At 42.1% G+C, this 23949-nt stretch overlaps 1 protein-coding gene across 1 annotated transcript; it reads right to left on the bottom strand.

Annotated features, from left to right (window-relative positions):
• Positions 1-1575: 1575 nt before the first annotated feature.
• Positions 1576-18782, bottom strand: valopa (vertebrate ancient long opsin a). The gene is made up of 5 exons (XM_076077169.1): positions 18394-18782; positions 15887-16097; positions 9299-9416; positions 7873-8106; positions 1576-1809 (listed from the first exon to the last, which is right to left on the bottom strand). The coding sequence occupies exons 1-5, from the start codon at positions 18755-18757 to the stop codon at positions 1576-1578; spliced, it is 1161 nt and encodes a 386-aa protein (XP_075933284.1). The 5' UTR covers positions 18758-18782.
• Between the last annotated feature and the right edge of the window lie 5167 nt (positions 18783-23949).

The raw sequence follows: 23949 nt of genomic DNA, 5'->3' as shown, positions 1-23949 counted from the left end.
AAACTACTTTCTATATTTGTTGCGTAGTTACGTAGACTACGTTACTCTCGTGACGTAGTAATGTTTGGTAGCCTGTTAAGTAGGCTTCATTGTGTATGCGACGTTGTCACTTTAAATAAGTCAACGTTGACTTTCGGTTTCACACGGGACATGAACGTCTCCCGACAACCACCCCAAGCGGAATTTCTTCCTTTACTCCCGCCATAACCACGGCCACATAGAGCATTTTAGTTTGAGGCATAAGGCCACTGACCAAGCGGTTGAACAAGTCGGGAGTGAGATCGGGCCGGGGCCAGACATGATTGGAACACACACACTCAGTACATTGCAAACAAGACATTTTTAACATGGTGAATCACTGTGCAGCACAGAAAATACAACAGTATTTTGACAAATATACAGTAACAGTGAACAAACATGCACCACAAAGTCAAGTAGAAGACAATTTAACGCACTACATCTACTGTTGCTAACGCTGAAGTGTTCAACTGTGTGACAGTAGTTAGCTTTAATATTGCTGTAGACCTTGTGCTTATGATGACAATATTCATTGCTTTTGTACATGGCTGCTTAGCTAAGCCACTCTTGTGCTCGGATATTTATCACAGTGCCTTTAGAGAGCGTATCATGATACAGGCAGTGAACTGCAATCTGTGTGTGTGTGTGTGTGTGTGTTTGTATGCATACATGTGTGTGTTGCTTATAGCTGTGTGCATGTGTGTGTGCTTGTTGATCCCCTGCTGGACCTTCATAAATATGTTGTCCTACTCCATCTGCAGCAGAGGCAAACAGGAGACTGGCATCTCCAAGTCCCATTGACTATCTACACTAAAAGATGAAAGCTTTGACCCAAACTATAAACTAAAGTAAAAGCATCCAAATTCAGAAGTCTGCTCCGTCCTCTTGACGAGCGGAGATGAATGAAGACGCGCTGCCAAAGCTAAGTACTGAAAAGGCATAGAAGAACAACGCTATCTCTACAGGCACCATCACAGGGCTTCAAAGGAGAAGGCGAGGACGGGATGAAAGGCTGGATGCATTGTGGCGTCTGAAAAACTGGCTGGCCCTCAACTAATTTATGTCAAGGTTTGCGTTTTCAGCAGTCTCTTTTTTTTCTCACCGGGACATAAAGGTAGAGCTATCAAGTTGAATCAAGTGCCCATCTAATGTGAGGTGTTTCAATGATAGTCAAGAGAACATCCAAGATAGTCTCCAACAACTGGACAGACCGTCCGGCGTGGAAATATTTACAAGGTGTGTAGCGGGTCATTTCTTTCTGTACGGTTCCTTCTTGCACCCTCTGTTGTGCTTCTTTTTAATCAAATATTGAACAAACTAACGAAACACGGTGGATCACAAAACCTTTTCTCTAGTGCTTGATGTTTTGTGCCTGTAATTAATTAATTGAAAAGTGACATTTTTTTTTCATCGATCATGAAGCCCAAAAAATTAACATTTATCGCTAGTCGCTGTTCAAATCGCTTTTTGAAAGGCGCTGCATCTCGATTACAGAGGGTTATCACGGGCTGTGGGGGTGAGAGGATAGTGAGAGGACACCTATTGGGATGCATTGGGTTACATTGGACACACTTTGTTCTCTGGGATGGGCAGCTGGGAAAACGAGCCACCGTCGGTTGGAGAATCGTCAGACCTGGGCGACATAGTGCCACTCATGGGGATGCGGGTCGCAATGACTGACATTTCTCCCATTTGACTCTCTGCAGTAATTCCCGGTCGCTCTGAGGTCTGGTTCAGGTTGTCTGGGATGATCCCCGTGCCACCGAAAAGCTGGATTAGGCACTTCCTGAACTGAACAGAAAACGAGAGAATTAAAAGCGATTAGCTTGATTAACAATATTTGCAATCACATTGTATTGGGGGCCATATTTACAGGACATGAAAAAGTTCTGTAAAGGAATAATGCGACATTTTGGGAAATGAGGAGATTATACTCTCTTACTAGAGCATAGTGTGAAACTACTCTGTTACAAGTAAAAGTTCTGCATTTAAAATGTAAAAAAAAGGACAAAAGTATTGGCATCAAAATACACTTAACTAAAAGTAGACTGATATATTTACAGTAGGTTTATATCATTGGACTTTTTGTGCACATTTTGTGAAATTAAAAGTACAATATTTCCCTCTGAGATGAAGTGTAAGTATAAAGTTACATAAAATAGAAATTCTCGAGTACCTAAAAATTGCATTCAAGTACAGTACTTTAGTAGCCTGAATGTACTTAGTTCTTCCTAGATCTAGCCTCTTAATTTTGATTTCAAAGTGCACCAGATTGATGCATTTAACTTTAAAACGGGACTCGCTAATAGCCCCAATCATTGGTTTCCACATTACTTTAAATCTAAAAACACTGATTGACCTTTTAACAGTCGAAGCGCCCACTCTGTGAAGCCCCGGGGAGAGCTCGTGATTCCTGACCCTTAATGACCTGTCTGATTTAACACACAAGCCTCCTAACTGCTCCCCTCAAACCAGTGCTCTCAAAGAGATGCAATACCTCTGCTCCCCTGCAATGTCATTAAAAAAAGCAAAAGGCTACAATATCTACGGCTTCGTTCACTCTGGGAACTGAAATGGGCTGTCTAACCTCTTATACCTATGTATAACTACACCCTCCAACCTTGCAATAAATAGCTTTTAAAACCCTCCCGCACAGGAAGTAAGGTCATAAAATGTCAACTTAACGGCAACATGAATAGTCTGAAACGCATTATCCCAGAATATCGACAGCAAGCAATGTAAAGCTGAATTCTAAAAAGTCACAGGAGCGATGACACCAATTGCAATCATGGCTAAAAGGCCTGCGTCGTTAATTATATTGCTGCAATACCACGATAATTGTCAGCATCCTGTACTAGAACAATGGATATTGCCAAAATAACGAACTGTTATGTTTTATTTATTCTTCAATTGGACCAAAACATCTTCAAATAGAGGATTCACAGTTTTTTAGACTGTCAAAGGCTAGAGGGGGAAAAAAATAAAAAATTTCACTGCACTTTAATGAGACAATGCTGGTGCAGAAACTTGCATAGATAATATTTGGTGTCAGGTCATATGGTCCGGTAAATTCATACCTTACACTTGCGTTCATAGATTTGTTTGACCACTTGAGGGCAGCACCACAAGCTGTTAAACAAAACATCTAACATACAGTGTGACCTTATAAAGTTGTATTGCTTACTTGCAACAGACATGTAGCAAAATCAGCATGGCTACGTAGTCGTGTCCCGATCCACCTGGGGCATGTAAGTCCAATATTCACTCTCCTTTTAGGTCTGTTTTGGTCTCCAAAAGTTCCTGCGGGTAATGTCTTTTTTTTGAAGCTGCTAAATGCTCCACTTTATACACCAGCTACTTGCTAACTTTGTCTGTCTGCTGTTTGGTGCTATGTAGCTGCATTTGTGACCTCAGCACTCTGTATTATACTTTGCGTAAACTTTATGTTTACTTCTTTACCCACGAAATGTTTGCCTCGGGCAAAACTATTTTCACCGGCCTGCCACAGTTAGCAGAGAAGAAATATTGGGCGGGAAGGGCACATTCTGTTTTTACTTTACGTTGTACTGTTGGGCAGACACTATAAATCTGTGGGATCATGAAAATACCTTCGATGCTGCAACCTGCTGCTGGATAACGGTGAAGAAAAATGCTGCTTTGCTGTTTTCTTAAGGTTTGTAAGCGGGACACTGTGATCAAATCATCGATTAACGTAGGGAGTGCTCTTGCCACAAATTAGGTGCTAGGCAGATAGCACAGTGTATGTATCGGAGCTTTTTCATTGAAACAAAGCGGCCTGCTACGATTGGATATGAGGCTGGTGCAAGTGGATGAACAGTTCTGATGAACAGTTCTGGGCCATAAAACCCAAACAATGAGTTGAGACACTAAAACACTGTAGAGCTGAGGGGAACTCTATATTCACGTGGTAATTTGTTGTGGGTTCGTCACTATGAGCGACACCTTTCACATTGCACAGTAGATCATTTTTTTTCGTTCTTAATATAAAGATAATAATTAATGCATCTTTAAGATTCTTTCCGGACTACAAATCCACTTCATACTGTAGTTCCGAAGCGTCAAAAACTTTCTAGGTCTTTTGTTGGTTTTTTTTGGGGGGGGGGGGGGGGTATTGCAGCTCTGCAGGTTGATTGAGAGACTGCTATTGTTTGGCTGAATTCAGTTGTCAGCAATTATGGCGGCATCACTTTGCTAATTAAATTCCATACCTTCTAACCGTTCAAAGAGTACGGTGTGCCAATATTGTACCTTTTCATCTTGTGATTAAAAGGTACATTGAGGTCGTAATGTTGTGAGTCCATGGGTGCTTTCAGCCAGTGAGCTCTCTAACAGCCTCACTTTTCACACAGCGGTCCTCACACAGTAAGCTCAACAATGGTCTTAACGCTGCAGCCCTGTTGAAAAGGCCTGTATTCACCACAATATGTGATCCATTCGTGACCCCAGAAGGCACGAGTTTGATTTCCTGACAAAGCCCTTTGAACACAGTCTGTTGAATTGTTGAAAGCGTCATTCCGCCTCGCTAGCAGCAGTTAGCAGCGATTCCAGTTCTTTCTTCAAACATCATCGGGACACCAATAGGTATTAAGTGTAGAACAAGAATAGAGTTGGAGCAGTAGTTTAGACTTTATCAACTGGCCCAGTCTGAACTTCTGTTCTCCTGGGGTGGCATTATGCCGACGATGTTTGGTTCAGAAAAAGCAAAGCCGATTCAACGGCTGATCTCCTTTTTGGCAGTATTGCGGAATGCGTGTGTGGCGGGGAATAAAATGTGGGCATGAAAAGTAAAAGAGTAACACTCTCTCTTCTAATGGAGATCGTGGATTTACTTTGGGATTGCTTTTGTGCTTCAGTCTTACAGAACTCAATCTAGGGCAGCAGCAGGATGAGGAGGAGAACGAAGTATACCTTCTCAAAAACTGATCGATAAAGTTTCCCTCTCACATCAAAGCCCTACTGGGCACAACACCGTACAGTATATCTTGTCAAAACAGTCCAGACTATATTTGATCAAAGAGTGTGAGCGTCTTGTGAAACCGATTTTAAATAATACCGGTAGACGTGAGAAATGGATATTTCTAGAATTTTCCTTCAACTTGGACCTTTTGACCGAAGAGATCCCAGGAGGCCGTCTCCTTCTAAAGCTGCTCCTCTATGTCGCAGTAGCCATGCATCATGGCACTCCCATGCCGACTCGCCTCAACTTGTTATGTAACTCAGAGGAACGCGGAGACAGAGAGCGATGTCACAATCAAGCACTAAGAGGGCAGCTGACTTCTATAAAGCATTAGCAGTTTGGCTGAAGCTGCTAGCCGTCCCTATTTACGTCCAGTCGATGTCTTAGTGGAGACACCGGCTGACTCCACTAAGCAGCGAGAGCAGTTCAAAAGTGGGGCAATCAGATGGACATGCAGACTACATGCAGCTACCTGGCAAGGGAGGTCTGTTTTAAACGTCGTGCCAAGCACATACACGTATAGCAGGAATTCTATATCCATATCTGAAAATAGATCACTTTAAAGTTGTACTGAAGGCATATTTGGACATGTTTGTCATAACTGGCCTTGACAGTTTTAGTGTTCACTCTGCGGGCAGGACTATAAAGAATCTATCAATAAAAATGTTTAATGTCATGTACAATAACAACTTGCCTCTAATAACGGAGCCCCGGAGTGAAAACGGGGTTGAATACATACTTAACGAGACTTCAGTTTCGTATGACGGGTTTTAGAGCTTTACAGTGGCGACTCCAAACTGCAGCAGGAGGTACAGAAAACTGATGTGACATCAGTAAATTGGACACAGCGTGCTCATGTTTACCGGAGAGATACAAAAGAAGTTGGCGAGTCCAGCATTCTAGGAGCAGTCAGCCCTGCAGAGCATCGGTGTTCTGCTTGAGGACACTGTTAGGTCTATTTCTGCACACAAGAACTGTTTTGCTGAAGAGAATGATGCCACTGTTTGCAAAAAGTTCCACTCTTACCATATTGATGCTTGAAAATGTTTTTTTTTATTTTCAACCATTGAACAGGCTGGCAAGCTTTTGATTACCATCACACCATTAAAGTCGTAACAAATGTGAGCCTTAACATGACATTTTCCCTTACAGCACGTCATCTGCTTCTATGCAGGTTGATGGAAATGACGGTTGCCAGCGCAGCCATCGAGAAATCCAAACTGTAGCCTTTAGATTACTCTTTTGTCAGCGCTCACGAACACTTGAACTCCAGAGGCATACATAATAATGAAAAGGGAACATAATCAAAAGGCATTCACTTTTAAAATATTAGCAGCTGCATATGAAATCGACATGATTCGCGTTACGGCATGTTTACGATAATCGCACACCATAGTCAAAATAGTGGAGAAGGGGAGACACGTGCAGCGTAGCATGTGGTTCTCCATCTGAATTTAATTGTAGTTAAATCTTAGCTGAATTTCAGGAGCAGGACCACGCCTCAGCCACTCGCCCACTTACGGCCACTCTCCTACAAATACCTACCCACTCTAAGCCTCAGCTTGCTTGCGCTTTCCGCATCCCACCCTCCCTCCCTCTTGTTAAACCATTTCACCCAAGGTTATCTCCCCCCATAGTCATCATCTTCCTATCCCACATGGAGACCGGGGGATCTGCAAGGCCCGGGAGCCGCAGTGGATCCTCAACTAAGCCTCCCCCAAACCGCTACTGGCTAATCTCCACCAACCATTCCTCAATGCTCCAAATAATCGATGTAGGTTCGCCCTCGGCTGAGGCGGCATCCTAAGCTAGTGAATGACATTTATGCAATACAGAGACTATAAGATACATCCATCTTGTTGTGTTTTGTCTACTCAGACTCAAAAGTCTATGTGGGATAAATAGATCACGTGTGCACTCCGTTACTGATGATCTGTGTGTGTTACACTACACAACATCAAACAATCCAATCATTGTGAATACCCAAAAAGTAGAAGCCTAAGTAATGATGAAGATTAGTTAGTCCATGTTACCACTGCCGGACCTTTTTAGCAAAGCTACCTTGAATAATGCATTTATTTAATTAAGTGTCCCGTCAGGCTGTCACATTTGTCACTTAAAAGGTTGTTAAATCTAGTAGATCTTTGGTGGAACATTAGAAATCACTCAGCAGTCATCAAGGGAGGCAAGTGTCAGCTCACAACTAAAACTGAAAACTGTTCATTTGAAAAGATACGGGTTGTTTCACAGATAAACTGCCAAAAAATGGCAATGTGGGTCAAATGAGTAAAAGGAGAAATGCAAAACCAAACTGTCCACTACAGAGGACACAAATGAATAGGCTGGGTCTCAGGAGGATAATCTAACTATGACAATCTATCAAAATGGATGTTATGGACAGGCCTTTAAACTGAAACGCCTTTGTCATGTATTTAAGAACTGCCCCTAATCCCTATTTTCTATTGACTGCTGTCATATAATCAATATTTGTACAGTCAATAATAATTACCCAGAGAGACAGACTACACAATGTAAATGGCAGGAAAAAATTGCAAGCCTCACAAGCATGCCATAGGTTGCTAATGTATTTTTTAACAGAGCCATGGACAATTGTACTCTCTGGATTTCATCATTCATTTATTCATACACCATGCATTATTGAGGGACAACAGAAAAAAAGCATCTCCGTATTATGCAGCAGCTTCCATCTACTGCATACAGTGACTTGTCTCAACTCTAGCAAAGCAAGGAACTCAGCTACCTTCCCTCTACACTGCGATAACTACTTTGATACTACTGCAAAAATACAAGCCAACGGGATCAAATTGGCTGAATCAACTATAGTATTCCTTTCCAGCATGAAAACTCTCAGTTACCTGTTTGTTCATGAAGACGTAGATTATTGGGTTGTAGACAGCAGCTGTCTTGGAGAAGAAGGCGGGGATGGAAGACAGCCTGGGGTCAAGTTCGATGGTTGGATGAGCTGTGACCAGTATGGCGAAGGCTGCGTACGGAGTCCAGCCCACCATGAATGCCACAATCATCACCACCACCATACGGGTCACCTGCCTCTCTGGCTTCCTGGCAGTGGCCAGTCGACCATGTGACACCTGGAGGAAACAGAGAACCATGACTAGCTGTACAGTACTTTGGTATATAACAGTCAGTTAGTCTATTAGGATATGAACAAAAATGCTTTTTTCAAGGCTGATACTTTTACCAAATTGTTTTATCTTAATACTTCAATAGCTACGGAGGCCTGGAAGGGACACAGCCAGCGAACTCCACGGTCCAACTTTGCTCTCCTCGTGGCCATGTAGTCTGCTAGCGGCTGACAGTGAGGCAGAGGGAACATTGGAGTCCAAGTCTTGTCTCATGGTCTATTTAACAGTAAATTCATAAAGTTCAGTGCCCCATATTGCTATTTTTTATTTTTTCCCTCCATGTCGTTTCCAGCGCCCCGTAAACAGCCAACATATCCAATTCAAATTGGACTCTAACAACATCAGTTTAGCCCTAATGAGTTTCTGCTTTTCAAGCATGTCACCAGCCACTCTTATTCAATGGTAGGGAGTCCCCTAGATTGTAGAATCTACTTCCACTTACTGTGGGTGCATTTACGGAGAGTCACCAAAAATGGGCAGCAGGGCTTTCATTAAATTAAATGTGCCCATTTTGAATGTAACCTCCATGAAATAGTCATCGTGTCCCACTTAATGTCCGTGGCCTTTAGAATGCTCTTTTGTCTCCATGCATGACAAATCAAAACAGAGTAAACTTACAGTTGAAGTAGAAGCATGTTTCTTTACACTATATCAACTGCAGCTACATTTCAAAACCACAATATTTCCATTACAGCATGTTTGCAACCGTAGTCAAAAAAGTGAGAAAGGGAAGAAGTGTGCCAGGAACATATGACCAAAAGGTTTTAAGGAACTTACATCAAATGTCAGCAGCTACAGTGGTACACTGGTCATTACCTGATATTTCCTGCATTCAAATCCCAAAATCAGGGTAATGTATTTTAAGAAAATTAGTGTAACTTGGATATAGATTGTTATGATTAGAATCTTTCCATCAGCACACGACTGAAATCTGATTCCTTCCCTATTTCCTTCTGTTTTGTCTGCTGATGTACCACAATTAAGCAATCACCCATCCATACCACAACCCCCTTGATATTTTTGATTGGTCTGAAGAAATAATTCCACATTTACGGAAATACATTTGAAAAAAATTCTAAACATGACTGAAAGTCGAGGGATGCATTTATAATGAATAATTTCGTTTAGAACTACCAACCTTCCTGAGTGTCCGCAGGAGCTTTCCATAGCAGAAAATGATTAACCCAAGAGGCAGAATGAAACAGGTGGCGAAGAACGTGAGGATGTAGCTGTGATCGATCATGTTGGTTGAATACCTGTTCAGAGGTGGAGAACAAAGACGCTTACATTCACATCTTGTGAGCTTTTAAATGGGTCAAAACCAGTATATTACAGTTTTTATCTAATAATGTTTTGCTTAAAATAAATACAAGGAACTATCAATAATAATAAATGTAGACCGATCATAGATCACAAGCCAAACCATTTGTTTGGGAAGACTTTTGCGTCCCTTTAAGAACCAAATAGTTTACAATTCCGTGATTTCACAGCAACGAGCTGTCTGTGAAATGTTATTTTGACATTCAGAGACTTTTATCTGGCTGGAAAGAAAGATGACAGTTGTGCACTTCATTTGAGTTCCAGTTAAAAGGGAAATGTCACAGCTGAGATCAATCTCTGCAACACAATTAGGGTCCCGGAGGCCACTAATTCAGTCTAATTATGTCGTTTCCACACTGCCGTCAAATGAAACGAGCTCCGGATTAATGTGTAAGGAACTACCTGGCAGACAGAGTGGTTTGTTTGCATGTATTTGTACTCATGCATCTTACTCCTTATCAAACCAGGGAAGTGTGGTACACTTCTGCACACATTTGTGATGCATCAATTCACACCTCATTCCCCGTGAATGTATTGTCATGTGACACACATGCAAAGAAGTACTTCATCATGCATAAAGATGTGTTCCGTTCATTTAAATTGCTTTTTTGAACAAAACAAATCATTCAGGCTAGTGGGCAGTGCTCTACTGTGGTTGAGAAACACAGCGTAGTTGAGGGATTTTTACAGCTATATCTGCAAAAATATCTTGAGGCTCTGAAACTGTAATTATCTGAAATCCTTGAAATATGTTCTAGGACCCCTGTGCAGCTCTTGGGCCCCTTAATCATTCAAACTTTCACCCTTTATTCCTTACCCCTCAAGGCAGGACATGAAAATGTAATTTTCTATTTGTTTATCTTTCTTCTAATTGCACCCCTACAGATATTCATGCAACCTTTGGTTGTGCTCAAGTGGCTCCACCTGGACTCACCACATCTGCCCCCTGTAGTTGTATTAAAACATAATCTACTCCTGTGTCCACCTTGTGCCATTATATGGGCAGAAAAAAACAACTTGGAGGTGAGCCAATTCAACTTGAAGGTCTTTGGCCTGTACGTGAACGTAGATGCATTTGTTCATTCAATTCAATAAGCAGTCAAATTCCCAATGTATGATTCAAAAGGTCTGACAAATCATCAGACTAAACCAATTGGTTCTCTTCGTCAAAACTGAAATGTATTAATTGACCCTTCACCTTGAAGCCCCGCTGCTACTCCGTCAAGCTGTTGGAGCTACGTTACCATGGAGCCCACACTGCCACTAACTGCACTCCCTAAATAAATATTATCAAATTTATATCAAAAGATACAAAAGCAATTGAACAGACAGGCAGACATAAGGGTCTACGCATTTGAAGAATATATCTAGAATGTCAAACTGATTCAGCAGTGAAAACAGGTTCAAAGATAAAGATATAAGCTAAAGCTACAGATCACAGTGTAAAAGTGAACCATCACATCACACTGTTCCTCTAAATGTCTTTATTCCCTGTTACAATCTTCAAAACGCTAAATTCGCATTTGTATACATTCAGTTTACCTTCAGTAGCCAGTGTAGAATAGATGCGGTAACGCTAGTTAATGATGTGATAATGTACTCTGCTCATGTTTTTTTTCCGCAAAAGTTGTTTTTTGGGGGAATCTTCCTTTTCCGATGCGAGGGTCCTGGGACAGAGGGTGTCGTGTATTGTACTGATTGTATAGCACTCTGAGGCCAATTTGTGATTTTTGATTTTGGGCTATACAAATAAATTGAATCAGCTCCACGGGTTTTTCTCTCCGGGTAACTAGTATCATTATTACACAACATTCAAACCATTACTAGCTCCAAAATCTACAAAACCAGCCTGAACATTTTTTAAAAACCTGCATAAAAACTTGCAACGGTTGCATGAGAGTCTATGGAGCAGCGCTGGATAGTTGTCAGACCCTAGTCGCAGCTGACCGATGCTACTCTATGATTGGTAAGTCTGCATTCGAGGGGCGGGACTTAGCGATGTTCAATTGCTTGGATGAAGAGTTGATCCAGTTCCGAATCCGGATTCAGTTTCTCAAGCAGCTCCATTTCATTTGAGTTTTAGTGACTTAATAAGCAACTTTGGCATATCAGCCAGGCAGTATTTTAATCATCTCCAAGAGTGCTGTCGCCAGTCAAACCATCATTTTTGATGAGGTGTATCACATGAAGCGATCCAGTCAATTCTGTCAAACAATCCCAAAAATCGAGTTAGTTCAAATAATTATTCTTCCCACCACCAGCTGGTGTGCTCCGTCTCACCAACATCCTGCCTGACTGTCAGCATGAATCTCCTCATTTAAACTTGGGAGCTCACTTTTGCTTTTGAAAGTTGAGGCACTTTGAGTTTTTGAGAGGGTCTTCTTTGACACTACCTCTGGGAGACACTAATATATGGAATGTTTAAATCCTACACATGGTAGCTTTAAAAAATGCTGACAGGTTTAATTTCTAACAAATATGTACTGTACAGTGATAATGACAAATGCACAAATAAACTAATATCTACTTAATTGCGTGCGTCTCATCAAGTCCACGTCCAGGGATTTGAGCTGGCAATCTCATCTGTGTGTGTCGGACCTGTGCACTGGAAGGGGTTTGGGAGAAAGTCAACAGCATAGCAGATGCAGTAGATTTCACCCAAACCTCTAAATGAAGGACACAGCCACCTGACTCCTGCACACTCCTTCAAAACCTAGCATGAATGCTTTTTAGCATTCTGAAGCTGTCCGCCGCTGAATATCTGCATGTACCCAGAGGTTAAAAAAAAAAAAAGAAGAGAAAAAAAGATGCACATAAATGAGGCTTTTAAAATGCATCAGCGCTGCGCATGTGGCGACACTCTGGACCTGGAACACCTGTGCTGTTCCTGCTGTTAACCAAATGTTTTCTGACAGAACTCATGCTGCGTGCAGCCAGAGGTGGAACGGGTCATCAACTCGCTGGGTATCTCCGTAAGGTGAGCTCTTAATTGTATTGTCTGAGCCATTCATTCCCGCCCTGCATTGAATCCCTTACAGGGCTTGAGGCAAACACTCAGGCCCCTATCTGCATGCCTTTGATCAAAGCAGCTAAATAACATTACCCAGATGGCACCCTGAGGGCTAAGGTAGAGCTGACCTGTTTCTTGACTTCTTCCGTCAGACACATTCGCACAGTGTGAGCTAATACCGCTGAAGCAGCCACGTAGATCAGAGTCACAGGGCTGAGTGTGGAATGTCTATAATCTCTATCTGTTTGAGTGCAAGGTGGGCAGTAAGACAGATAATTAATACAGGGTTATGTATGGGCTAAAGGTTATGGGCTAGCATAAGATTAAAGTGTTGTATTAAGGTCAGGATTAGTTCAAAGCTCTTAAACTCTTCCCTCGAGAGTTTGTGAAGACCAAAACACATAAACGGGGAGTGAATGTTGGACTTACAAGCACATTCATCAGGTAGCAGGGAACACAAATGTAAAGACTAAAATGGCCACAGGAAGTCTGAGACTGGTGTGCCCTCCATTTTACACCTGGCACCTGACACCTGGCCCCACCACAACACCCCCGATCAAGTCACTGCGTTTGACAGACGGACAGCATTCCTGTGTCTATAACAATGATGCTGAAATGTATGAGGCCATCGGTGGTCACATGACAAAAACAACCTTTGTAGCTGGTAATTTTACCGAAACAGAACTCAAAATAGTTTTGCCTGAATCCCATCAGCATGTTCACACCACCACTAAGGAACACAGTACACTGGAACATCTTTGCACAAACGTTCCTGGCAGCTACAAAGCCCTCCCCCCAAACCCCACTTTTTGACAATATAGACCATATTTTGTTTCTGCTTCTCCTGCCAGCTTACTCCCAGCTGATTCAAAGGATCAACCCATCAGGTTGGACGGCGGAAGCTGAGCTTGAGTGCACAGACTGGCACATGTTCAGAGATGCCACCAACTGCGAGAACCACACCAGCCACATTGCATAATACATCAGCAGATGAGTTTATTTTCCAATAAGAAGTGTCAGGCTATTTAGTTTATGTAGCTTAACAAGGCTCGTTGCACCCGCCACAGTGTCCATTTTTTGTTAAATTGTCTGAGTTTTGTCGTCTTTACTGGTTGATTGTACTGTGGCTATAAGCGGTTGTATATTTATAATTAATAATCAGTTGTATTTATTGTTGGTTTGGACATATACCGTATTTTCCGCACTATAAGGCGCACTTAAAAGCCTTTAATTTTCTCAAAAAACGACAGTGCGCCTTGTAATCCGGAGCGCCTTATATATGGATCAATTGGTTAATTGGTTGATCCATACTGGTTGTACACGGCGCTCTGTCAAAATGTTTCAGTACGACTGGTAAACTACAAAGCCGCACCGCGGTAAACACCGGTACTGTGCTTACTCCTAGTCCAACACCACTTGTGTGTATAAAGACCCCAAAATGGCACCTTTCAAGAGACACGCTTACGACGCTATTCTATTCTATGCGCCTTATAATCCGGTGCGCCCTATATATAAAAACAGTTCTAAAATAGGCCATTCATTGAAGGTGCGCCTTATAATCCGGTGCGCTTTATAGTGCGGAAAATACGGTAATCTCAATGGCATAATCTTGTTACAGCAGTGTATACCATGACATTTAATGCAATCTATTTTGTAGCCTAAAGTTGTTCTTTCATTTGACATCATCTATTATGAAAAGTCAATTTTTACAGAAGTACTTTGAATTTTTGATTCCATTCCTGCTGGAAACATAACAAACTAGCCATGCACAACACCGGACCAGAAGGCTCTGTGTGGAGCATAGAGGGGACTACAACTGCATTTTAGCATGAAATCCTGTATTGTATAACTAAAATGGTCTCTGTTCGTTGGTCTTTCGAGTTTCTCGACAACCATTCCAATCGATTTGGCCCTTGACACTTGGCTCTCCTTGTATTGCTGAGGACCCACGGAAGTGCTATCGAGTGTAAGCTCTTGAGATCTACGGGACATATTAGTGGTGCGTTATGTACACACTATGTAGTGTATAAAGAGGGGACCCCTATTAACTGTTACACTGCTTGCAATAACTCACTCTCTATTGATGTTTGAGCCTTTGCACCCAAATGACACATATACTCTAGCATTACTAGGGGACTCAACGATGTCGTGGCAGGTATATTGCTCTGGACCTAAGGAAGCGCAGTGTCGAGCGTGAATTGGATGAGCTGTTTCCACGGAAGCTACAAGCAATCGGACCATATTGAATGGGCATTGCGGTAATAACAACCAAGCTGAACCTTGAACCTTTTTGTGGTGACCCCAAGGGAGTATGCAGGTTGAAAGTTTAGGTTTTAAAGGGGTTTCGTTTGAGGTTTGGAAAGCCAGACCATTCTCATTATCAACGCGTCAAAAAACGACGCTCTATCACGCCCCTTGGCGTCACTTACTAACACACTGGGTGGAAAGTTGGTCTTTATACGACGATATCACAGTTCCGGATCATTTTCTCTGAGCATCTAATAATGACGTGGATGAGTTTGCATTGAAGCTACTTGAAAGACTGATGGGTCTCATACAGAAGCTAAATGGTGTCTTGTGCATCGGTAACCGACCATAGACTGTACAATATATGGACATTGTATAAAACTCCAGCCCCGTGCCGTTGTCATGAACGGGGATATTAGCTATAGAGCGGTCAACATTATTATTTTAACATGGAGGTCTATGGGGATTGACTTGCTTTTGGAGCCAGCCTAATGTTGCAATTTGAGGAACTGCAGTTTTTGGCACGCGTTGGCTTTATTTCTCAGCACCGGAGGTTGCTGCTTCTAACAGACGTCGAAGGGTGTATGAACGGGCGGGGACAGCAGGACCTGATTTCAGAATACATGTTTGCCTTTAAAATAATTATAAAGAAAAATTCTTGAGTGCCTGCACATGGTGTGAGCAGTTTTTGTCTCGCAAACCACCATTTAAATGACTTAACAAAAAACTATTTTTCTGCATCCATATAAGATAATTAACCACAGACTTCAGTATTAAAGAGTCACGTCAGACGGATCACAATAAAATAATTTCTCAACTACTCCTCGGTTTTGTGGCAGGATTTTGAAATATGGGCTCTGAAGCTGCGGCCACCCGAATACAATGGAGGTGAATTGAATTTAGTTTTTGGTCTGATCAAAGCACTAAAAATGTAATTTGAAAAAATCACACAGAAACATGTCATTCAGAAAAGAATGCCCAATCAATAATCCACAAACCTTACTGTCTGCTGTTTTCATTGTGAGGAAGAAAGTGAGGATTAAGTGAGAAAATATGTTTTTGTGATGTAGGTGAATGGACCCTTTGAGATCATTTTCTCTCAGTTGTTCTTGGTGGGTTTACAGAGATGATAAAATGCTCATTTCTCACCAGTCGGGCTCACAGGTGGTTCCAATCTTGCTTATGGTGTATCTGTTCCAGCCCAGCACCGGAGGGAAGGTCCAGACGAAGGAGAAGGTCCAGACGAACAGCAGACCCAGGATCGCATGCTTCGGTTGCAGTCGGATGTTCCCCAGGGGCCGGCAGATCACGAAGAATCGCTCGAAGGACAGAACGGCGAGGGACCACAGGGCCACGATCCCTGAAGCAAACAGCAGGAGGTCAGTGTGCAGGAGCTCAGCGGGTCACACGCCACTAAGTCCTGGAATTAGTTTTTAGTAACTATGAAAAGCTCAGCTTTTTCATTTGTTATCTGACAGGTCTGGAATCTGGAATGTCGCAATATTTGAGCACATAATTAATGTATTTGCATCTCTTTTACTTTGCACCGCTATTTCATCCCAGTGTGAAATTAGGGTAGTTTCTTTATATCTAGGCCTTTGGAACTTATCCATCGCCTGGTGTAACCACACTTCTTCATTTCTGCATCCCACATCTGTACTGTGCAGAGATATGAGCGCCGGTACAGTTGCTAGAAATAGTTTAATGATCCGGGGCGGGTGCGTTCGGCTGCCTCCTAATGGTCTCAAAAAAGCCGACTTTAATTGCAGTAATAAGTCACTCTCACAGACCGGTTAATTACCTTAGACTCAACTGGAGAGGACAAAGGAGAGAGGCGGAAACCAAGGTGTTCAATTATGTCAGGCGTGTGTTTCTTTTGAAAACCAGTCCTGTGTTTTTAACCCAGTGACATTTGATGTACTTATCTGTAAAGCACAAATGCACGTGAATATAAAAAAAACAACTAAAAATAGGCAGAAATACAAAATAATCTCACCTTGAGCAGAATGTGAAGTAGAGCTCACATACTCACTCAAGAAGAGCAAGCTCGGCTTAATTACTTTCTTATTCCTTCACATGTACGCCCCCCCCCACACACACACACACACACACACACACACGCACACAGGTGTGCAACACAACTGTCAATCGGCTGAAACTGCTGTTAAGACTTAAATTGAAGTGGCTTTCCACCACAAACCCCTTGAAGATGGGAGCCTCACTCCACTGGCCTATGGATTTGCCTCCTCTGTACAGTCATTTAATATGTCAGGGGGTTTCTTTTAGCGCCGCGCCGGCTTCTCATCCGACAAACAAAATGTGGTTTTGTGCTTCTGTGTGCTAGAGCGCTCTACTGGCCCTGGGATGTTTGTTTTTATCCACTGCTTAATCCTGAATAATAGTAGGAGGGTTTTCTGTCGATAATAATAAATGAGTCAGTTTGAATGACCTGTGTCTCTCCCCTGAAAGTTGTCCAAGTTGCCAAAATAGGATCGCCCAAACCTTGTTTGGAAATCCAATAAGGATACTTCGCCTGAATCGCCCAAGTATTCTCTTTTCTCTTCATTTAATATACTGCGAGCCACTCACCTCAGTCACCAGACGCCCAAGATCCCACTTTGGGATCCTCTGTATTCCCTCTGAGAGCTCTGAAGCACATCCACTGACTTAGTGAAATGTTATTGGTGGTCACGGTGCTCGTAACCTACTTATGGCAAGGCATGCACATGCAGTTTGTGAGGGGGCTCCTGGCATGGCTCTGAATTCTACCTTAAAGGCTCGCACAGGGGGGGTTTGTGACTGATCCCACAGTCTGTTTTCATGCACACGTAAGATCATGCGGGTACATTTTTCAAAAATCTACACAGTGGGCTCATAAAAGTTACCGAGTTAGACACTACGGGGACTTTTTCGACTGTTGCCTGAACTCCATGAAGTTTCCTGTCTTTTATATTCTTGGCAATTTAGAACAAGCTTTTACTTTGCACACACACTAATATCCTTAATCCCAATCCTTGTGCTCTAGCTTTAGTTTGGCGCATTTTTTTTTTTATTTTGCTTTGTGCACTATGGAGTCCATGATGCAGATTACACTTGCAGAGCTGCACTATGGGCGATGAGCTTCGAATGGTGCAAGTATACACGCTGTAATAATTTTACTAAATTAATTTAGTTGATCACACAAGAAAGTTTTCTTTTAAGACCCGTAAAGACCTTATGGGGTTTTAATATGATGTTTTTGCTGCATGCCATACATTGTGAATTTTCACTAGTGTTCTCAAAGTATCCCTTTAGTATCCAGTGTATAGCGAGTACTCTGACATAATGAGTATTTATTTGACATCAACAAACAAGATATGAGCGCTCAAAGAAAGTGAGCAAAGTGATCCTCAGACAACGTTTTTTCCATGTTGGCAGCAGTAGTAGTGGAACTGATTTGTCACTTATATTTTTACCTCCCTCCCAGATGCCCTAAGTTATGAGCAAATGCTGAAGTTAGCTGAGGAGGATGTGCCATGTGGAGCTGTTTCACGGTCATCACACATTTTTGCAATATAAGCTCCAACACTGACACCTACAAGTTATGGAAGTTGTTTTAAGCAGTGCTGCAATTAAAGTAGGAGGTGGGGGGGGGGGGGGGGGACAGATAAACTTACCGAAAAAAGTAACAGCAAACCCCTCCAAAACACAAGCCCACTTCCCAAGGAAGAAATAACCTCTAGCGTTTGTCAGGAAACTTATTACTCCACCGGTGAGGGAGACCAGAAAGTCAGCGATGGCCAAGTTAACTATAATATAGTTCAGGGGCTGTCTGAGTTGTTTGTACTTGAAAGTGACAAACATGACGAGGAAGTTTTCGCTCATTGACAGCGAGGTGACCACAAACATGAGCACGGCCAGGATGGTGAAGTTCCACGGCGCGATGTTCCTGATGGGTGCATTAAACGGATCATCGGTGGCGGGGAGCTCAGCTGCCACAGTGTAGGACACAGCGTTCACTGACAGACTTAAAGTATCCATTGTCCATGCCCAGAGTGTCGGTTACTTGACGAACCGATTTTCTTTTCCTCCCCCTCACACTGACAACTTCACGCAGAGTCACTCCCGGACAGCCGCGCTCACGTTAAACACGCCGCGGAGCATCCCGTGCGCCCTGGCACTCTGCTCAAGACAAGACAAAGTTTTTGTGTTGAGATCCGCGTTCGCCGACGCGCATATTGGCACGCTGGAGAGAGAAATCCGCCGGAAAATGTTTGTTGAGTTGAGCCGTTTGAAAGCGTGGCTCTACGTGTGGGAGCGGAGTAGCGGCGGAGCGCACGGTGCGAGGTGCGGGTAGAGGCGAAGTCTTGAAAAAGCGCTGGCAGCGAGCGCACGACTGACCGATCGGTGGCATCTTGGAGGCTCTTATATAGGCGGCTGCGGCATCAGCGCTGCCCCCCAGGAGAGGCGACGGGACGCCACGCGTCCTCTTCATGTGCACTTGTGTTGCGCGCTGCAGGAGAACAAAGTCTCCAAGCGTGCGCGCACGCGCGGTCCGAAGGCGGCAGCTTATAGCAACGATCAATTCCGCTCTGCCCTTTTATGATTTAGACACCAATTGAGTCTCTGTGTTTTTGTTTTTTTTTAGTCAGTGTTGAGGAAGGGTCTGACACATTGAGATCTGATGGCTTTGCCACATAATTATGCAGCCCAGCAGGCCGATTTGTCACAGTGACCATTATTGTTTTGTATAATCTAAATTAAGTACACGTGTTCAGCTAAAGGCATGTAAAACACCTGTGGTCAGTCAACATGGATCAATGAAATTAAGCCATCTAATCAACTTCTGCGCTGTTTTTTGTCGGTGCGGTTATGCAGGTCTTAAAACGCCTTGTCTGCCTGCTACATAATAATTACAATCAATAGCACTCTTGCAGCAGCTACATGTGCCATCAAGCGGTCAACACACCAGCTGAGCTTTGATTGTGTTAGTCGACCCCCCACCACAATGACACACAGTGCCACCACAACCACCTGCTCACTAATCAATTAATTTGCTTTTGATCTTTTCAAAACTGCATGAAAAGACGAGACACGCACGTGGAGACACCGGGGCGTCTGCTAAACGGTTAGCATTTACTTTTAGGGCAATTGCACTTTGAGATCGGAGGTTTGGGCATCTGTAGCCTAATTGGTCGGCAAAAGGTTATGGGAAACACTATGAATTCACTCGGCCCTCGCATCTTTCACCACGCAAATTCACCGCTTCACTGCTGTCCGATGGAAAGTCCTTCATCCATGCCTCTTTGTGTGCAGGAAGCATGGACATTAGCACAAAGTAATGCTCCATTGTGATTTGTTCCAGGGTGAAGCTAAACTAGCGGTGCGCCCAGCATTCCCAATCCAGGGCATCGCGGTCATCCTGGGAAACAGTTTGGTGCTAACAGTTATATATGCTAGGAAAAAGATGCACATGTACATTCCTAGGGGTACTGTAAATGTGCATTAAATGTCACTGTAAATGTCAAATGAACCAACTTATATTGGAATTAGTTTAAATAAAAATAATTACTAAATAACTTGAAAACTGACAAAACTGTCGGAAGGGAGTGTTTTTTCTTTATTTCTTTTTTTTAGCCACCTTTATCTGACACTATAAGGTCTCAACACTTTGACGTTTGCTCAGCATGCCCATGAGAGCCTCCATGTAAAGATAAGTTCCTCTCCATGACTCTGCAGATTGTGTGCTCTCCGTGGCGCAGATGACAACTGAGAGAGGGAAACGCTGCGGGATGACAACAATACACAGACGCACATGCAAACAAACGCACACAAGAGTAGGAGTTTTACGTGAGTCAGAGAAGTTATTTCACATGGCATTCTCCAAGAAGAGAAAAGTGATCAGTGAGACCAGAGCCTTTAACCATGAATGGACAGACTAGTATATGTTAATTCTTCACACGGGCAGTTCATAAGCAGTATGTCTCATACTGTATGTTCAGAGAACGTGGCGATTATTAAAAGCGGCAATGTGAAGAATCACTACGAGACAAAGCATAACTCTTTTGAGCAAACGTACCCGCTCACATCCAAAATGAAGTCACAGAAAATAAACCTAAGAGACCAATATGATCAGAATCCTAACACATTAATTAACAGAGAGGAATAGAGCAGAAACAAGTGGTTTAAAAACCACAGATATAATCCCTGCACACAAATGTCTCTTATTAGAAGATGAGAAAATATAATACAATATGTTTTTTTTATTGACATCACTTCACACCTGAATGAACTGAATTTAAAGCTGCAGGGCAATTCAGTGAAATACATTTTTCTAAAATGAAGTACTTTATTTTAAGAGTCACATTGTTCAAAAGCTTTCGGTTATGGAATTTATTCTTTAATCTGCCATTATTTTACTTGAAACGAGAGAACATTTATTTATTATTAGATGATGTATTATTTATAATTCATCTAGTTCAATTTATATTCAAGATATTATTCAATTGAACATTCTTTATTTGATTTGACAGTCAGTTGTTGACTACATACAGATGTTAATACAACTGTTGGCTACTTCAATATACAGTATATGGCACTAAATCATAGCGCAACTTAGACCTTGTTGTGATGTTCCGGACCTTTGCACGGGAAAATTCTCTCTGACTGGACCTCGCTGAACTTTAATTGAATACTCCTGGTCTAAAACCACCATAAGGCTTTAGCCATTATTTACCTTCTCTTGCTTTGGGAGCATGTTACACCGTACTACTGTACTAAAGTTACAAATTAGTTCATCATAACCTTTGTTCTCTGTTGACCTTTAGAAGCAAAGCCCTTTGAGATGCCTTGCATCATAAAACACTTTGAATTTTTCCTAAATTCTCAATTACAATAATTAATCATGAATCACGATAAATATATATATATTTTTTTTATTAGGCCACATCACTATTTTCTCAAAGCTGACACAGACAACTTACTGTGGGACAAAACCGGAAAAACCAGCGGAAACCCCAAAAGTGTATGTATTTTTATGAAAGAATGTAAATTAGTCTTAACATCTGAAGAAGGAATTCACTTCCCCTTTCAGTGATAGACCAATTAACATAACCTATTTATTTTTTGAGGGAAACCGGAGAACCCGGAGAAAACTAATTCAGGGGATCAACTCACAGGCTATGAGATCAGAATGTCATGGAAAAGAATGTCATGGCTCAACTGGTAGATCACATGTACACCAAGTACATGTGATCTACCAGGTGATCTACCTCTGATTCTAAGTCCCAGCGCATGCATGTGTTAGGTCCATAACTTTTGAACACAGGGGGAAATCGCCCCCCTTACTGCAGCCATGTGCTCTCAATCAACTCCAAAACGTCATAATCAATTGATTATAAGTCATAATCAATTGGATGTATTATCCATACAAACATAAAAACAGTTACAAACCGAATCACACTGTTAATAACAAAACAAACATATAAATTCCATGAAATGGAGGCCCTGTCCGCACCACACGACATATTGGTGTATCTGCCCCATGGTACCGAGGAGGTCTGAATCTCTTCTGGATTCACATCTCCTTTTTCCCCCAAAGTCCCTGAAAAGTCTCACATTACATATCGATCAGCTCAATGATTGGCTGAAGCCCAACAAGCCCCTCCTGGGCCGTTGATCCATTGTTTTGATCTTCACACCTCACCCAGCCACTTTCACACAACCCCCCCTCCAGCACATTCCTCAACCCTGATCACACAGATACTCAAACACACTACTTGGTTCAAACTCCTACAAGTAAATACACTGTATCACATAATATTCATAATTAGGAGCTTTAAAACTTAAATTTCTCACACGTGTTCCAGCAGTAAACTACAGACAGAATGTACTCTGCTCTCATTACGATGTCCTGGGAGCTTCTTGTTGACAGCACACAGTCTATAGTTCCATATTGATGACATTTTATAGAAAACATTAAATGCGTTGAAATCACGTCTTCATGTAAACTATTTTTCACCGGCCAGCGTAATATGATTTTGGAGAAATACATTCAAGTAAACAAAATCGTGTCTCTTTCAACCTACAACTGAACAAACCATCAATATTTTAAAACAAATTGCTGTTTTGTGACACGTTGATATTGTAACCGTAATTTAGCCGGTTGAAAATACGGTGAAAATAGGTCTAAGACGTTCAGACCCCATTTCAACCTGTTTTAAACCAGAAATCAACGTTGAAATCCGGGTTAGTGCTTACTGGGTCACTCCAGAGCATCTGCAGTAAGTTTTTTTGTTGTTTAGGGGAATTTCCAAGCCTTGCACTTGTCAGGTACAGCTGTCCAAACATCTTTTTCCCGAGACAGAAAGGAAAATATAGTGCTACTGGAAAGTGCATATCTTACTGAGGAGACGTATTGTCAATAACTCCAGTGACCTGTAAAAGAGGTTGTGACCCTGAGAGCTTTTTTACTAGCTCAAAGGTTGGAAGAAATGGTTCCTGGCTGAATTTAATAGTGTTGGGGTGATCATACTGCAGGAATAGTGCATGGTCCAGCTGCTATACTGACATTAAACTGGTTTCGACAATAACTCAATAATTGCACTTTGCACTTAGGTCTGTCATGTTATTAGGTTTTTTATTTCAAGATTATGGTGGCCAAAAGAATTTGGGAACGATATTTTATCAATGTCTACAGAAAAATAAAAAAATGCTATCAGTCAAATGAATCCTTAACTTCGGTTATTGGGTGTTTTGTCTCGTTTAAATGAATTACACTGAAAGTGTAGGGAGGTGGACAGAGTCTGTAACAATAACTGTTCAAAAGTGTACAAAAAGAACAATTACACTAATAGATAGTGAAAAGGCAACCAGATGAACTGATAACATTTGCTATCAATACAATCTCAAAGTTAGCTGTTCTAAAATTACTAAGAGAGGCTGGATTACTTCCGCAATATGGTCATACGTGTATTATTAACATGGTATCAATATTACATTTTTTGAATATCACGGTTATCGTCAAACCCCAAACCCTAATTTAGAGCCAAAAATTGAAGGTCAAGTCCAACTCTGCACGGAAGTTTTCCTCAGAGGTGAATCACCTTTGCCGCTGTCTCCATCTCTGCCCAGTCTTTGATCTAGTTCCCTCTTGTGGAAGCCAGCTTGTCACAACTCAGTGACCATCACGTAAATGAGGATTTATCGGCAGCGCTGTCTGTCCAGACCCCTGC

This window comes from Anarhichas minor, unplaced genomic scaffold (assembly GCF_050575085.1).
Source record: "Anarhichas minor isolate MPS153535 unplaced genomic scaffold, ASM5057508v1 ptg000058l, whole genome shotgun sequence".
NCBI classification, from domain to species: Eukaryota; Metazoa; Chordata; class Actinopteri; order Perciformes; family Anarhichadidae; genus Anarhichas; species Anarhichas minor.
The sequence above is the reverse complement of the archived record's forward strand: the minus strand, read 5'-3'. Positions and strand labels throughout refer to the sequence as shown.

Bases quoted from the DNA above. Each gene is read 5' to 3' on its own strand.
- valopa (XM_076077169.1), bottom strand. From the start codon at position 18,757: ATGGATACTTTAAGTCTGTCAGTGAACGCTGTGTCCTACACTGTGGCA. The intron at 8,107-9,298 runs GTTGGTAGTTCT...TGTTTCCTCCAG, and splicing joins TCCTGCGGACACTCAGGAAG to GTGTCACATGGTCGACTGGC. The intron at 1,810-7,872 runs GTAACTGAGAGT...TTTTCTGTTCAG, and splicing joins ACGTCTTCATGAACAAACAG to TTCAGGAAGTGCCTAATCCA.